The sequence below is a fragment of the Heloderma suspectum genome, chromosome 2 (assembly GCF_057233095.1).
Source record: "Heloderma suspectum isolate Gila_16-S chromosome 2, 16-S_ref, whole genome shotgun sequence".
NCBI lineage: Eukaryota > Metazoa > Chordata > Lepidosauria > Squamata > Helodermatidae > Heloderma > Heloderma suspectum.
In genome coordinates, this window is record NC_139459.1 from 188,497,149 (window position 1) to 188,514,631 (window position 17,483).

The 17,483-nt window shown below is 44.3% G+C and overlaps 1 protein-coding gene across 15 annotated transcripts in view; it reads right to left on the reverse strand.

The window, feature by feature from the left end:
• The window catches only part of SLC11A2 (solute carrier family 11 member 2), a 149,593-nt gene that overhangs the window by 107,312 nt on the left and 24,798 nt on the right, over positions 1-17,483 (reverse strand). For all 15 annotated transcript variants that reach the window (XR_014788118.1, XR_014788115.1, XR_014788113.1 and 12 more), the window contains 3 exons: positions 10,085-10,209; positions 5,806-5,931; positions 2,625-2,744 (listed from right to left, as the gene is read on the reverse strand). Coding sequence is in view for 2 of the 15 variants with exons in the window: in XM_084836841.1 (XP_084692967.1) it covers positions 2,625-2,744; positions 5,806-5,931; positions 10,085-10,209 (371 nt within the window). In the remaining 13 variants the exon portion in view is untranslated. The remainder of the gene's footprint in view (positions 1-2,624; positions 2,745-5,805; positions 5,932-10,084; positions 10,210-17,483) is intronic.

Sequence of the window (17,483 nt, forward strand, 5' to 3'; positions counted from 1 at the left end):
AGCATTGTTAGTTTGCTAGATGGTTTAAGGCCTCTTGTTGCAGTGCCTGCCTGTGACACAACAAAGGGAAAAACTTCAGAAACCCCAGGCTACACGGGAGGAGCCCACACATACCATTAGCATGAGGAGGAACGGCATCGGCCCTCCCAGAAATGGGTTCCTCCCATGTGGCTCAGGGGTTTCTGTCATCGCCCTTCATGGTGCAGGAAGGAGCTGTGCGGGAGCAGTTGCCACACCACCTCAGTCCCCACAGAACCTGGAAAACATCTTCTCCTTTGTTCAAGTCCGGGAAAAGAGTTACTCAGACCAGTCCAGCCTGACCTGGGACTCAACCAGAACTCTGCTTCCTATTGACTGAGCGTATTTTAACACAACCAAAGGGGAGAGGAGGGCAGCAAGTGGCTGTGTCAGGATCTGAATATTCAAAGAGGCAATTTATTCCCAAGTCAGTTATAAACACACAGGCACACACACATGACCACCTAAAGACATGTCACCAAGTATAATGTGGGAGCAGGGAAAAAAGGGATTCGTTAATACCACTGAGAGAAATATTGAAAACCAAGTTCCACATTCCTATGTGTCAAGGGCTCCTTGGAGGGCTCTCAGTCTAATCCAGTAGCCAAGTCCAGACACAGACAAAGGGATTCTTTTCAAAGCTTTATTCTTCTTTTACAACTTAACAGCTCTACAGGTAGCAACTAGATCTGAGCAGCAGCATCCCTGTGCCTTAAGTTAGAACAGTTGGTCCCCGTTTGAAGGGCAATTACTGGCAGACCCCTGAATATAAGGACTAGGGAGAATCCCTCCCCTTTTCCCTTGGATCCTCTGGGCGCAACCGTTCTTTGAGCGCGAACCATTTGGCGCCGCTCTCTGCGTCTGCGCCGCGCATCCCCCCCCAGTCTGCTATCTGTGCTGAGTCACTCCCTGGACTGCTTTCTAAACTAGGAATGTGGGTGGGAGGAAGCTCCGTCAGCTGTTGATCCTGGGGAAAAAGGAGCACGCTCCTCTCCCGAAGGAGCGACTGCTCTTCCTCAGCATCAGAACTACTCTGGGATTCTATGGGCTCAGTGTCCACCCTGACACTATGCGACTGCGTCTTGCCAAAACAAGCCCAGAAAGAATTTCATACCGAACAAAATACTCCATGTGCTTGCTTAAATCCAGGCTTTAGCAGACCTGTTTCTCCAAAGATCAGTAATTAAAATGATTATGGAGACAACGTCAAGCAAGTGTGCATGGATATTATTGGAGCAGAGAGGGCTTGCTTAGAAACCAAAGGCCCTGCTCCATAAATCCAGATGCATTTGATTACTCAGCGGTGAGAAAAATGCTCTCTGCACATATTCAGAGGACATTTATTTATTCACATTTTCTTTTTAAAGAGAAGGTCCTGGCTCAAAATAAGAGCTGTAACGGAGAGTCTCCACAAGAAGCGAACATTCTTCCACATGATAATCAAGCACTGGGTTACACACTCAGATTGATCAAAGCAAGGTCCTCCTGCCCGAGGCCAGTGCTTTCTCTATTTGGCTACAGACGTAGTGCAATAGCCAGGATGACCAGGCCTTCATGATGGACTTCACTTCTAGGCCTCATTAACTCAACTGCCTGTTGTTCTTTGGGAAAACCCCTCTATCTTGCTCCTGTCTATCTTGTTTTAAGGTCCCTTTACTTGGGTCAGTTCCCCTACACTCAAGTACCTCTCTGGCTATGAGCAGGGGCCGACAACATGTAGCCCACAGACCACATGAAGCCCCCATCCTCTGATGTGGCTTCCACCTCTGGCAAAACTTGGTGGTGTGGCAGCACAAAATCTGGCACTTTGCTGCCAAATTCCAGCTGCAAACCACTGCAGAGGCTTAAAAGGAAAACATTAGCTTGAAAGCAATTCTTGGGGCAGTGCAGTGGCAGGAGTGCGGACCATGGACAGCCCTGATCAGTGGAAAGTGACCTGCGTACCACCAAAATTGCCCACTCCTGAGCTACAGGTGCTGGCTCAGACTTGGGGCTCTGAGGACTGCCCAGCCCTTTAGTGAGTTTCCCTGGACTTGCCCCGTTTCCTGGTTTCAGTCCTGCTTCCATTCATCTTTTTTTCTTTCCCCAGACATCTGGCAGCATGTGATGAGTTTTAATTGATCCTGGATTTGTTTTATGGTTTGGCTGATTGCTCAAAGTTGTTTTTAGATATATGTTGTCTTTGTGTATACTGTCTGTGTTTTTATGTTTTTAAATTCTGCATATTGTATTTTTAATGTTTTTAATCTTAGTAGACTGCCTAGAGAGCTTCAGCTATAGGGAAGTATAGAAATGTTAATACTACTACTAATAATAATCCCCTAGCCCAGCCTTCCCCAACATGGTGCTTCCTGGATATTTTGGACTACAACCCCCTTCATCTCTGAACACTGGCCATCATGGCTGAGGCTGATGGGAGTTGTAGTCCATAACATCCTGCACTAGGGAAGGCTAGCCTAGTCACTAAGGCCAACTATGTCCTGATCCTGCCTGGGATTTTAAGCACACTGGGAGACCCGAACCCACAACTACCTGTGCCTTTGCTCACAAGTGCTTCAAGAACAAGTCAGTTTCCAACCAGACAGCTGTACAGCTAATTCACCCACCTTGGGATATTGCCGGTTGCACACTTCCGCCAGATGAAGTCCCGTTACTACCCCTAGCCTTGCTGCCAGACGCTGCAACAGCAGACCAATGATAGTGGCCAGCAAGAGAACCCAGAGCAGCTGCAAGACACAAAAGCACATCACGGGTCAAAAGCAGCCAAGATCTATGAGAACTCTGGAAGCCAGCCAGCAAACCTAGGGATTCCCCTAAGGGGTGTCTGCATTTCTACAGGAATTCAATCCAGCCCCGGGCTTCTCTCTTGCAACCAGAAACTGGGCATGCAGAACACCGCTTTTCAATGCATATAGGGTTTGGGCTTTTGGGGAGACTTCACTGCTGAAGCAGTATATTGCGGATATTCTCAACATCACATAAACATCAGCCTGCTTAACTGGCATGTCTCCTGCCAAAACGTCTGAGAACTGTAGTCCTGAGATGTTTCCAATATAGATACTTACCCACTCAAAAGAACTACAGTCCCCAGATTGAATGGAGCATGGCTGTTGTATTGGTTGAAGATTGCAGAACAGACATGTATTCTGCTAGATATATTATAAAACCAGGATTCTAATGTACTCACTTTTTTTATGAACAAGGGAAACCACATGGACTTTCTCTGCTAATGTAGCCAATCAAGTGTAAGCCTATTTTACTTGGGGCAGGCTAAGGAGTAAGTAGTAAAGCAAACTGGCTGGAGAGGGGCCATAACTTGGTGGCAGAGCACCTGCTTTGCACGCAGAAGGTCCCGGTTCAATCCCCAGCATCTCCAGGCAGGGCTGGAAAAAACCCTGCCTGAAACCCTGGACAGCCGCTGCTGCCAGCCAGTGTTGACAATACAGGGCTAGAAGTATTGGTCGGACTCAGTGGGCCAGTTCGCACGACATGAGGGGGTTAATAAGTCACAGGCTCACCATGGGTTCTTCTCCCCTTGCTCCTCCCTTGGTCATTTTGCCAGCCCCAGCAGGTGTCCCAGGGGACTTGGTGGCAGAACCTCGGTCAAGGTACCCAGCTTTAAAAAAATTTTTCCCATCCCACATTTGTGCAAATTGAAGCCAAATGTTTTTAAATTATTCTTTTAGCTCTGGTAATGTGTGCAAATGTCCCTGACTTTTGTTAAATGTTTTATTTGTTGGATTTTCAGAATTGTGCAAGTGTCCAAATAGATACCCTCGCTTTGACTAGTACCTCTTTGTCACAGAGACTCTTTTTCACAGAGATCTACATGCCAACCCTCTTTTCTCTCCTGTTGCACTAACTGCAGCAACCTTTGACAGTTCCTTTGACAGTTGTCAAATGTAGCCATGGCTTAGGCGAAAGGGTGTAAAAAAGGTGGTGGTTTGTATTTCTGTATGAAGAACGCATGTTGGGGATGTGGGCAACTGCAAGATTCAGGGCAATACTTAAAACTTGGGGGGGGGTAGCTGCACCCCTTTACCCCACCTGTCAACTGTAAAAGGCTATAAAATCGCCTACATATAGTCCCCTCTTGTCAGTTACCTTGGAAGTTTGACAGCCGAAACATACAAGGTACCAGATAAGACAAGCCTATCTACTTTCGACAGTCAGAGTTGCATACTTGTGCAGCTCTGAAAATCCAACAAATTAAAAATAAATAAATAAAGGGACATTTGTGCACATTACCGGCACCGAAACACACACATTCATTCAGCCCCATTTTATGCAAATCTCAGCCCAAATCTGTTTTTTAAGAAAGGGGTTTAGTGAGTGAGTGACAGCCCCTCCAAAGTGCCACTTGGGCACTGTTGAAGCAGTTGCCACTCACTCATGGGCAAGATTGCTTGGTGAGAATGGGTTGGCAGTACTGGGTTCAGACAACACACCAACACGCCGTGGGTTAAACAACCCCCAAAACAAGCCATGGGTTGTTAGGGTGGCTTGTTGCCCATGCAGAAGCCAACCTGCAGAAATCGGTCTGGGTTTGCACGAAACAACAACTCACCACAGCTTGTCACCCACGATGGGTTGGCATGTCGTGAGAACCCAGTCTACGTAAATCCAGCTGGCAAGCAACCAGCACACGCAGGGTGGTTAACAAGCCACCACTGCTTATTAATCACCCTTGTGTCATGCGAACCAGGTAAGTATAAAGCAGCTTCCTATATTCCTATATGTGTATGTATTTGTTTTAATTTTATTTGGTTTTTGATGCCTAAGCATTGCATAACTTTTACATTTAAAAACAAATATTTTAAGAATAGCTGTCCTGCCAACACTGCCATACTAGCTAGCCTTATGCTACCAGTAGAACTTCAGGGTTTTGTTCAGATTGAGAAACAAACAAGGGAACAATGGCAACAACTGAACTCCCAGATTTAAAGGGCTGAACGAGATCCATTTCTTCCTAATTCTTGACCTATGCATGGTGAGGGGGTGAGATACCAATGTCTGAGTGAGAACAGACAACACTCTGTCAGATTACTCTAGTCCCATGGCAATTAATCTCCAATGTGATTCTGTTTGAGTGACAGGAAGATTCTTCTTACATTAAAGTATGGGCAAATTCCCCAAATAAAATAAGCATCTACCAGAGAGTAGGGATGTCTGTCACTGGGAAATTAGGTTCTTTTTTGACTTGATGGAGTTCTGCGGCATGTATGACTCAATTTGTGTTTGCAAGCCAAGCTGCGGTCTTTTCCCTGAACTCCAGGAATTTTTTTGTGCAGGTTCTGCAGTTTGCGCAAATTTCTGAGCAATGTGCACAAAGTCAGCCATTATTTGTGCAAATTGCAGAAGCTGCTGGGGGGAGGGGAATGTGCAAAATGCCCAGAAAATCCAAAAACTGGCCTGAGTCGCTGCAGACTAAGTTGGGTGCAGCAGTGGGAACCGGAATGAAGTCCAGGGGGGCCAAACCTAGGAAAACGCATTGAACTCCACTACCCAAATGGATTTTTCCAACATCCCTACCAAAGAGTAGCTGGTTAGAATTAATCCTACTTTGGTGCATGGACATTAAGGCAGCCTTCCCCACCTGGTATGCTGGGCTACAATTCCCATCATCCACGGCCAACATACTTATCAGTGTTCTGGGAATTATGGGAGTTATATTCCAACACATCTGGAGGGCAACAAATTGGGGAAGGAAAGATTAAAGTATCTTTCCATGGAAGGTTTCAGCTGCTCAAGATCAAGATTTCATAGAGAAATGGCCTAGCCACTTACCTTAAACTGTGCAACAGCACCAGACTGCAGATCTGATTCAATGTTGCCTGGATCCAGGTAGGCTATACTCATGAGAAAGCCTGGCCCAGTGAAGGCCCAGAGTTTTCGAAAACTGAACCATGGGTGCTTAACAAATGGAGATGAAGAGACAAATAAAAAGACATTACATTTCTTTTTTAAAGATATTAAATATTACATTTTCATAGAAAGGGAGGAGTGCTTTGAAACAGGACAATGCATGTGAAGGATTAATTCAGGCAGAAATCTGCTATATTGTTGCTTCTTTTCTGATGCCTTAAACCCTGAAGAATCATCCATGTTAGGAGCAGGAAGGGGACAACCAAACCCAACAAGACTGCACTGCATGAATTATAGCACTCATGTGACCTAGCGATTTCAGAGTAGTTTATTTCAACAATAGCCCAAATAAGTGTTTTCATAGAACCATGAGGTTCTATGAAAGCTCATCAGGGGTTGCTCAATGGGAAAATCAATGACTACTAATAATGGTGACTACAGGCTGTCTCCATGATCAGAGGCATTATGCCTATGAACACCAGTTGCTGGGGAACATGAGTGGGTGTGCTATTGCATTCCTGTGCCGCTTGTGGGCTTCCCATGGGCATCTGATTGGCCATTGTGTGAACTGAACTCTGGTCTAGGTAGGTCTTTGGTCTGATTGAGTAAGGCTCTTGTTATGTTCTTGTGATCAGTACTGGCATGCAAGTTTCCCTGAAAGTCAGCTTGCCCAATGTTACCAACTCCAGATCAGAGTTGATGTGAGGAGACTGTAAGGCCCAACATGCTTGGCCAGTGGCCTACACATGTTGCATGCACCCTAGAATAGTGGATAGTGTCACTCAGGTCCCTTTTTGGGTTCAACTGCTGGGAAGAGAGGGCTTATAAGAAAGCTTATAAGAAAGCAATGGAATAGGAGTGAAACTTTGGTTCATAAGCAGGCCTGTCTTTCCTTGAGAGCAGAAAGGTTTTGCTGCCTGGAGCCTGAGATGCAGATAGTCATGCCAACAAAAGTGTGGTCAAGTTGTGGAACAATAGATCACAATGTAACTTCTTCTCAATGTTTGTTATTCATCACAGCTAGCAGCCCCATGAGTCCAAAACGTTCTAGTATACCCTGATAAGGCCTAAGATAACATCTGATGCCTAAAACTATGAAAAAATACTATTTTTTCAGGTTTCTGCCCACCCGATATGTCTTTCACCAATCCAGAACCAAATTTTTAGTTGACAACTGAAAAGAAGGAAAAAGGCCAATCAGAAAGCAGGAAAGTTTAGGGGAGTCAATGAATTTAAAAAAGCAACTGAACCCTAGGAGAAAGACTTGTTTTCAGTTCCTTGTGTTGTTTTTCTGTTCTGCATAACTCCAGTTTTTGCTAACAGATTTTTGCTAATTTGGGGGTCTTTGGCGTGACAGAACAGGGAATTTCTTACTTTGACAGTGTCTCTTCTTCAGTTTTTAAGGCTGCAGCTAGCCATCGTTTCTGAACTAGCTTTTGAAGGCTAGATGCCTAGCTTCTGGGCAGCTTGATACAGTTTTCCTCTACTATTTTATCTTACTCACTGATGAGGCTCAGACTTCACCACCCTTTTCTTTTTAAAACATTTTCTCTACTTTCTACCTGGACTAATTTTTCTACCTGGACTTTGTTGACTCTGGGAGAGATCTTCTTCAACTTTCATCTGAGTCTACAAAAGCCTGTTCTTCAGATCTCTGCTTAGGATAAGTAGCTATACATTCTTTTTATTTCCCCCTTCCTTTTCTCTAAAGGTTTTGACTATACTGCTATATAGCTGAAAGCTTTGAACTCTGCATTTAACTAGTCTGGACTGGTGGAAGTTTAAATGGAGCTAAATAACAATTCAAACTGCTGCTAGCTAGGCCTACTATAACTTTATGTCATATGCTCTAATTCAGTTTTCCTGATATTATATTATTTTCTAATAAGCCTCAGCAAAAGTTAAGCTATAGTTTATTTTGCATAGTGTAATCTTTACATGTAACCTGTGTGGTTCATGGGTATAAATGTATTTTCTTCGTAATCACTGTACGTTTCACATTCTGCTCTGTATGTGATGATGCTGTTCATTTACTTTTCCTCTGTAAAGCATTCATATCTTAAGATTTCTTGTGTAGCATGTTTTCATTTGTTTAACAAGTTGAAAGGGTATTCACTGTTTTCCTGCTTAAGTTTTAAAATATATTTTTCAAGCATATTGCAGTTTTAAATAGCCTTAAATCAGCTATGGTTACACTCTCTCAGCCATAGGGGCAAAGTGAGAACCTCAATTTCACGCTGAAGGTAGATTTCTAGATGTTTTGGACTTCAACACCAGAAGTTGAAGTCCGAAACATCTGGATGCCTGCCTTCTGCCCACCCCTGCCCTAGAATGTGCCCCAGAATCCATTGAAGTATGCAAGCGTTACATGGCAGATGCTGCAGAGGATACTTAGCTGACATGTTGATTGGGAAAGGGTCCGCAGAAGGCAGAAATGGGGAGGGGGGGATCACAGCTCTAAAACTTATATCAAGGCTAGTTTTCTTGCTAGAAATGTAATACTGTCTCACTATTTCAAGTGAAGAAACCATTCTGATATCTCCCTAAATGACAAGTCTTAAGCTTCAGCTCCAGCCAGATGCATGATCCTATCCAGTGAATTTGCCATATTCATGTTCTCTCAATATGAAATTACCATAATGGAGGAAGGGTTGGAGAAGAGAAAGGGAATGCAGAGATCAGCCTTTCACCCAGAAAAAGAAGTTTCTTCAGTAGCTTTTTTAATTTAAAGCATCTGTTAATTTAAAGTCAAAAGCAAAGAGTTAAGAACCCTCTCCTTGCAAAAGAAAGGTAAGCCTTGGGGAATGTCTCTCCTTATCACAGGCCCTTGTTTTGAATTCCAAAGTGCAAACCTTTGGTTAGAGATGGTCTTTGTGATCATTGCTGAAGGGGAGATCCACAGGCACCTAACTCTGCCTGTGCTGCTGTCCTTTAAAATGATCAGCAGCTCCTCTAGTCATTTCAGAAACTAAAAGACAGTGGCTGGTGTCTACACAGAGCACTATTGTTTCTCTTCATTCAAGCATTACACAGGCTAGGCTAGCAAAGAAAATTACTGCTCGATTTTTACTTCCCCTGGCAAGTAATGGGAAAAAGCTGAGAGTCACCACTCACATGAATGGCCTTCAGGTCAAACAGATACTCCATATTGGGTGGGGATGCAGAACTTTGAACTTAAAACACAAACCATCTTCCAAATTTCTGGAAACATAGCGATAGCCATTTTAGCTGATAACCTTAAGCCTAGTGCTCCTGAAATTCAGACAACCAAAGCATGTTTCCTTCGAAGCAGGGGTAAGCAACTTATAGCCCTCCAGATGTTTTGGTCTACAACTCCCATCATCCTCCACCACCGGCTATTTATTTATTTATTGCATTTCTATACCGCCCCATGAAGCTCTCTGGCTAGGGCTGACAGGAGTTGTAACCCTTCCAGATGTTTTGGCCTACAAGTTGCCCACCACTGCTTTAACGTTAAATACTGGAGGCTTTCTTCGTTGTTATCGCTGGAGCAGTTTACCTTGTATAGTAACTACCCTCAACCCGGGTCCCACCAGCCTGAGCCAGCAAGGCCAATAGTCAGGGATGATAGGTGTTGTAGCTGAAAGCACCTGGAGGGACCCAGGTTGGGGAAGGCTGTTTTAGAAAATTTAGGAGCAAAAATTGCCTTCCCTCAGAACATTTCCCTATGTTTAGACACTGGGCAGCTTCATGGGAGGATGGATTAACTATTTTGAATGTCTGCATCAGGAGCAGTCATAGAAGTCATAGAACCATAGGGTTGGAAGGGACCTACAAGACCATCGAGTCCAACCCCCTGCTCAGTGCAAGAAGCCTGATTCCCAGGTGGTCTCCCATCCAAGTATGAACCAGGGCTGACCCTGCTTAGCTTGTGTTTGTTTCCTGGTTTCACTTGGTTAAAGAAGGCCAAGTAACTGAATGCTCCATCATACCTTATGCAGATTTACACCCCTGCCCAGGAGGAGGTGACTGGAAGCACACATGGTCAAAGCAGTCAATCATGCAAGGACACAGTGGGGAACCTCCTCCATGATTGGTTACTTTCTCCCTCCATGCTAGTAGTTCTTGCATGGCACAGTAGTGTTCCCCAACGCAGCATTTTGCAATTGTTGCCCAGCAGTCACAAACACCGCCCCCCCCCCCCCGAGCCAGAGGTGGAACCATGGCCAAGAACACTAACCTTTTCATCTTCAGGTATAGGCACTTTCTGGTCAAAGTAGGTGGTAAATTCATCCGTGGAGTCAGAACGGTGTGGTGGCGCTGTGTTGCTGCAAATGGTGCTAACGCCATCCCCAGCAGAGTCTTCTGCAAATCAACAACAGAAACTTTGATAAACAGAGTGGAGGGTGGGGAGAAAGATGCAATCAGTCCTCAGGGCAACTGCACCATGTTGCTCCCCTCACCTAAAAAAGAGTCCAATCCCAATTGAAAATGTTAACTTTTATATTATGGCACTCACTACGAGTCTAGTATAGCAGACTGAATATAATGCACGACCTCCAAGAGCTGGGACCCAATCCTAGCAGAGTCCTGACCTTACTGGACTTCTCAGATCCAGTGTCCGATCCGTAAGGTCACTTTTTGATCCCATACTAAAAGAATTATTGTGGGAACAGAGGAGGTAAATATGGTAGAGTACACTGCACATTAAAAACAAGAGGCATGTGATTCATTATAATCACATGCTGCCTTCATTATCTTAGGGTGTGATCCTATGGGATTGCTGCCCATTATAAAGAAGCTCTGAGCTCAGAGGCTTCCAAAATCCTATGTCCTACTGGGCATAGGCAATTTCGCCTCCCATCCCTCCTCCGAAACCCACCCACCCCAAATCCCAGCTAGACAGGCCTCTGAGATCATCTACCTCACTTACTGGTGGGGACAGGTAACAGAGAGGCTGTTAGGACCCTGCAGATTCTGGCCTGTTCTCTCCCCTCCCACCAAAATGTCCCCCCCCCCCCGCTTCTATAAGGTCTCGCTGTTGCGACCTCAGAAAGCAGCCACCATGGCTCTTTCTGTGGCGGTTGTGACAAAAGGAATCCGATGTCTGATTACACACACACACACACACACACTCCCCTCTGAGGTTGTAGGAGTGTGTATGGCCTTGGGAGGGGGAATCCAAAATATCCTATGGTTCCTGGGACACTCTCCCAGGGACCATAGGATTGCTCTGTAAGGCTCTTTAAAAACAAAATCACCTGCAACTCTATACCCACTTACCTGGGAGTAAGCCACCCTGAACTCAATCGGATTTACTTCTGAATGTGTATAGGATTACACTGACAGTCAAGACTATTAGGGAAGGAAGTTACTTATACATCGTCATCTAGATTATCACTCAGCAATGTACTAGGATTAATAATGCTTAAAACCATCCATGCTTTGCATGCATTTGAGTGTCATACTGTTTCATGACAAAGATGTCAACTCACAAATTCCTTGAAAAGGGTATCGAAGTTATTAGGGTACTTGCATAACAGACAGAAAGCTGAAATGTGGTGCGCACGCGCGTACGCACATTCACTCTAAAGCCCTGACTGTCAGAAAAGACTGAAAATTGAATTTTTAAAGATGTCTCTCTCTCAACTCAGGACATGAAGTCTATTGCAGATTAGTAGCTGGTCAGCACTGAAGCACAGAGAACACCAACCCTCACATGTGAGAGAATGAAGGGATGCAAGAGTGCGCCTTTCACACTGTTAAACAATCCTGTTCCATAGTGCTAGCTAGGAATCTGTACTTGAAACATGCAAATAAACAACGCCTTCAAAGAAAGGTGACTGCCCCCCAATAATTTGATGGCTCTTCCATTTCACACAGATGTTGTCACCTGAAAACATGGTCCCAACATTTGGGGTCCGTGCAGTCCAGACCTGTGGGAAAGTTTCGACCTGCAGCAGTCCCCACAACTGACAGAAGCCAGGGTTAGCTGTAAATTCTATACATGGCTGGTGTCGCGCAAGGACCCATAGGGTTGTGCTGTGGACAGGGGAGGCACTTCTCTGGGACACTTTCTGTACTTCCAGTTGCAGGCTAAAACTCCCACAAAGCCTTAAGCCCAAGAGGCTGCTATCTGGGCACACTAGAACCTGTGTTCTCTTTTCCAAACCAGGTGATTATGGGAAATAATTTGCTCTCCCTTCTACTTAACTACTAGTTAACTTAATCTCTCTCCCCCCCCCCTTTCCATTGACTTCCCTTGCACTCTCTTCCTTTCTTTTCCTTATGTGGCTGTTTAGACTAAGTCTTTGGGCAGGTTTTTGGTCATTGTTAATGTTATGTACTGTATATTGTTTCTAGGTGCTTAAGTGTTTTAATTATGATTCTGCATATCAAAAACCTACCATTACCAACTCTCACTTTTTGCTATAAGTATAGAATACATTTCCTTTATCTGGTTTGTTTTGTTCATTGGGTGAAGTACAGAGATTTTGACTGACTATGTACCCCCTACACACAACTGCCTATATAGTATTCAATCACTCCTTAACTAAAAAGTTCATGGAACGGCTGCACCTTCATACCTTTCTCATAAGCTTCCCAAAGGAATCTGGTTGGTCACAGCTGGAAAAAATGCTGGGCAGGACAGACCTTTGGTCCAACCCAGCAGGGCTGCTCTTAGGTGCAAATGTTCACCCTGTTAGTGAGTCTTGGGGATTCGGTCCTCCCCAAACGAAGCTGATTTTAACTTAAATGTGGCAAACACACTGAAGTCGGGTACAAGGCACAACCTGCACTTGGTTTAATCCATGGAAAGTGGTAGAGAGGGCTGGCTCCATTGACTCTCCCATCACTCGGCAAGAAATGCATCGAAAAGTGCTGTGTAGGAATAGCTCCGGAGAAGGAATTCACAATGATTTTCCTTAAAATAGTTTTCTCCCCCTCACAAGGGAGAAGTTACAAGAGACTGAAGAGAGCTTTACATCCAGTCCTGAAACTTCATTCTACCACCTCCCCTCCTGCACAGTAGATTTCAGTGCTCGATTGTACTCACTCTTGAACTCAAGCTTGTATTCTCCACGTGGCATTGTGCTTCTGCTTCCAGAGAGCAAGAAAGCAGTGCTCCACACCTTCGATGTGTAGAAGTGACCAATTTATAGTTAGAACCCAGAGCAGTAAAGATGCACATACGCACACAGCTTTTCTACTGCAACAATGAACTTGGCTTTCTCCTCCTACATCTCCACCTTCCCGCCTCCCAAAGAGGAGGAGATGCCACTCAGCAGAGGGCTGTTTACATGGTGGATTTAAAGCAACAGCCACATTGTGTAATGAAAACCACCACCACCACCACCACCGGAACAATTCCACCCTCAGAAATGCTGAACTCACCTTGCCCAGCTAGTTAAACAAAGATGGGAACGACTAAGGAACAGTATGTAGCTCACAGGATCAACCTGCTGCCAACAACTTCCCTGAAATTGCGTCCCAAAAGATTGGCTGCATGACAAAAAAGGGTAAGCAACTGCAAGAGTTTGGCAGACAGCAAGAATCTGGAATGTCCTCTCTTTGGTGTGTAGGCTGAAGAGCAAATTTAGGTCAGTAAAGGAAGGATGCTGTTCTACGAGAAGCAGAGGGAAACAACAGAACCATTTCCGTTTACAACCAGCCATGCAGGATTGCTTGCTAGTGGCCAACATCAAGATGAGGAAGCAGTCTGATAGAGTTTTGGAGTGGAAGGGGGAAATTTCAGTCTGGGGGTCTGACTAGATGACAGGGATTTTTCCAGCTTTAATCTTACCTCTGTGACAGTCCAATGACAAAGCAGGATTTCAGCAACAACCTCTGATCTGCTGCCATCAGAAGCAGCATCCAAAATGGCTTAGATGATGCTTTTCATTGGCCCATTTGTGCCGGGAAGTGTATGCCCATACAAAATCACATGAATCATTCTCCATTTTTTCTTTGAGGCCAAAGCAGCTGCCCTTGGACCTCTCATCGCCTTTTGCTCTACTTTTATTTCCCCTCATCACCACCTCCTTTATAATACACCTCACCTACTTACACCCACACATTTGCCACCTGAAAATAATGGGATGGCAAACATCCCACAATTCCTTACTCAGATGAGAGAAAGGAGGAAAGGTGAAAACACCAGAAGGGAGGTGGCAATGCTGTGGATGCAGAACAGAGCTTTGACTCTCTCAGTTGCTCAGGATTGCCACCTCCCCTATGGTGGAAGCACTTGGTGCTTCTGACAGCTGTATAGAGAGCAGCTGCAGCATTTCCTGTGCCCATTCCATGCTCGGGAGAAGGTGGCTACTCTAAGCAAGAAGATGATTTATTAATAATAAATAGGGTTTCATTAACTTTGCGGGGGGTTATCACTGTCTTATTTTTGTATTTTAAATTTGTTGTGCACCGCCTGGGTTGCTGCTTGGGCAAAAAGGGTGGTTTATAAATATTAATTATTATTAATAATAAAGAAGATCTTCAAAGTCATGTCATGCTTTCTCAAGAATTAAAGCAGACAGATACTCATGTGGCCACTAGAAGTTACTACTAAATTCAGTCTTTAGAAGCTTGTATATTTTAAGCTTTTAACTGTAATGGAAACTTTGAAGTCCAACAGACAATAATATAATAATTAAAAATTGTCTGGTATTAAGAAAAGGGTCCTTGCTGCAATTGTTTTATAATTAGCACACCTCCTGTAATATGAATAATGGGGAAAAGGTCCACCATGTGATGTCAGTAAAAACACTAGCAGAAAGACAAGACAATTATTCAAGCCACCTTATGTTTGTGAATCATTCCAACCAGTAAGTGAGCAAGACTGAACGAATGATTGTTTTAGACTATAAACTTTAGAAAATTGCTAAATGTCATAAAGAACGTAAGAGTGTTTTGAGATAATGACATGGCCCAGTCAATAGGAGAGATTGGGATTCTTCTTTGTTTGGTGGGAAAGGAAAGTATACAAGCTCAGCTGCATTGAGATCTTAATCTCCGCTTTTTATTGTTTAACCAAATATTTGATCATCTCATTCACACGAAACAACCTAGAAAATATTAACATTATCACATCAAAATCCAAAACAAACACTTAAAATCTACTTCAAGCCAGTTGGAACTACTATCATATAAATCTAAAAATTACTATGCCACTGTGATGACGGGTCCAGCTTGAATAATACCAGATATATTTGTGTAGTAAATTATAATAAAATCTTTACAATTTATTACACTAGCTACAATATGCATCCCTTGTGGCTTTGGTGCAACCACTACAAATTTGGCAACTCTTATCATCAGACTTGACTTGGTTAGCCAACATGTGCTTTACTTTAGATACATCATCAATATTAGACACACTACTTAGCAGGTTCCTCCCAGATGTTATAACCTATCATGACAAATATTTTCAACTGTTCTATTTGTGCAGATGTTGCTCTCTTGGGATTCTGTACTATCAGCTCTCTAGCCAGAGATGCGCAAATGGTGATGTTCTGCTTGCAGAATGAGGCTTTCCTGCACATCCCTCTGTGCTGCAACCCATGGTACCTTCTGGAAAGCAGATCCTTACCTTTGGGGGATCCTCAGGAATAGAGGTTATGGAAGGGCAGGCTGCCAGTAGAAGGGGGGAGTTGGGGGAACTCTCACACCTCTTTTGTGTGAGCTGAAGTGCCCTTCTACTTGCACAAGGAACCTCTGGATCCAGCCCATTATGAGAACACTGTCTGAATTCTGAGGGCCTAGAATGTCATCTTTTGTGCAAGGCCAATATGAAGGGCTGTAGCTCAGTCATAGAGCACATGCTTTGCATGCAAAAGGTCCAAGGTTTAATTCCCAGTGTCTCTAGGGAGGGCTGGAAAACACTTCTGTCTGAAATCCTGGACAGCCACTGCAAATCAGTGTAGTCAGTAGTGAGGGAGCTGGGCCAATGGTCTGACTCAGTGACCTGGTCTGCACGTAATGAGAAGCCACCATGGGTGAATTTCCCTGTGGGGTTTCTCGTTGTAGTGCCAGACATCATTCTGAATATTCAAGCCATGGCAGGGGTGCAATGTAGCTTGTCGTTACGTGCAAACCCAGCAAGGGTGGGTTTTTGGGATGATTGACAAGCCACCCAGAACCCATGGGCTGTTTCAGGGTTGTGGGTGGCTTGTTAACTACCCCAACAACCCACCTCTGCTGGGTTCACACATAATGACAAGCTTCAGTGCACCCCTATCATGGCTTGAATATTCAAAATGGTGGTGGTCGCTGTGACATGAAGCCCCATGGAGAAATTCACCCATGGTGGCTTCTGGTATGTGGAAATCAGGCCAGCATAAGACAGCTTCCCATGTTCATAATGTAACTCTCCAAGCCTTCCCCAACATGCTGCCCTCCAGATGGTTTGGATTATAGTTCCCAGCATTCCTGATCATTGGCCATGCTGACTGGGGCTGCTGAAAGTTGGTCCAAAACATCTGAAGGGCATGAGGTTGGGGAAGGCTGCCTTAAAGTAACACCTGGAGGGAAAAGGTGCAACGGCCCTTAATGAAATCCACAATCCCCACCCCAACTTCCTCAGTTTTAGCCAAATCATCCCCAACTGTCTAAACACAGTTGCCATGACAGTTATCCAAAAAGGGGGCTGTTTCTTTCTCACCCCTGTATTTCAAGCAGCGGCCAAGCTGATCCCATAATTATTCAGCCGTTTTGTTTAGTCTTTCAATATTTAATCCATGCAGATTGAAGAACAGAAATTCTACTATACAAGTACGAAACTTGACTGGCATAAAACCGGCTGCTACAGTCAAACATGGAACAAGACTTCCTGATAGCCAAGGACACCCTCGCAACAGGTTTGGCAGCAAGGTGCAGCTGAATTACATTTTAAGTGGAGCATTTAGAACAGTAACAGAGATTTACTCCCCATTTATCATGGTTATAAGAAGGCAGAAAAAGAGGATTAATCATGAGCTATTCAATTCCCCTTCATATCAACATTTGTGTTAAAATTCCTTAAACCCTATTGAGATACTCTTTGAGAACCATTAGAGGATTTCATCATCATAGGTAAGTAGCACCCTTTAAAGCCCTAACTGCTGTGAGGCGCAAGGAAGATTTATACCTACAAAAGATAAAGTGATTGCAGACATCTCATCTTGTTTGACCTTCCTTAAGGTAACAGAAATTTGGAGACAAAACCAACCACTGAGAAAGTCTTGAGGACGTAGAGCAGCTTATGGCTATACAGCTGTGCTTCTAGCTCTATAGGCTACAAGGGTAATTCAAGACAAACTGAAAAATGCTCATTACAAGGACTGGGAGGTGGTGATAACGTGAGCATACAGACCATAAAAATTATCTTGTGGAACATTGCTGGGTGGTTTTAACAGGCTGGCAGATAAAGATTTTCTGAAATATCTCTCCCAGTTCCACATAGTTTGCTTACAAGAGACTTGGGCTAATGAGGCTCAGCGCCACTTCTAACCCAGCCCTTAGAGAAAGGCAAAGGAAGGCCATAATCCAGCCTCCTCTAACCTAGTGCCTGGTACCCTAACCTGATGTCCTCCGGGGTCTTAAATATACTGGTCCAAGGGTTGGAGAGCTCCTCATTATTTCTTTCAGATTATTTTGACAGA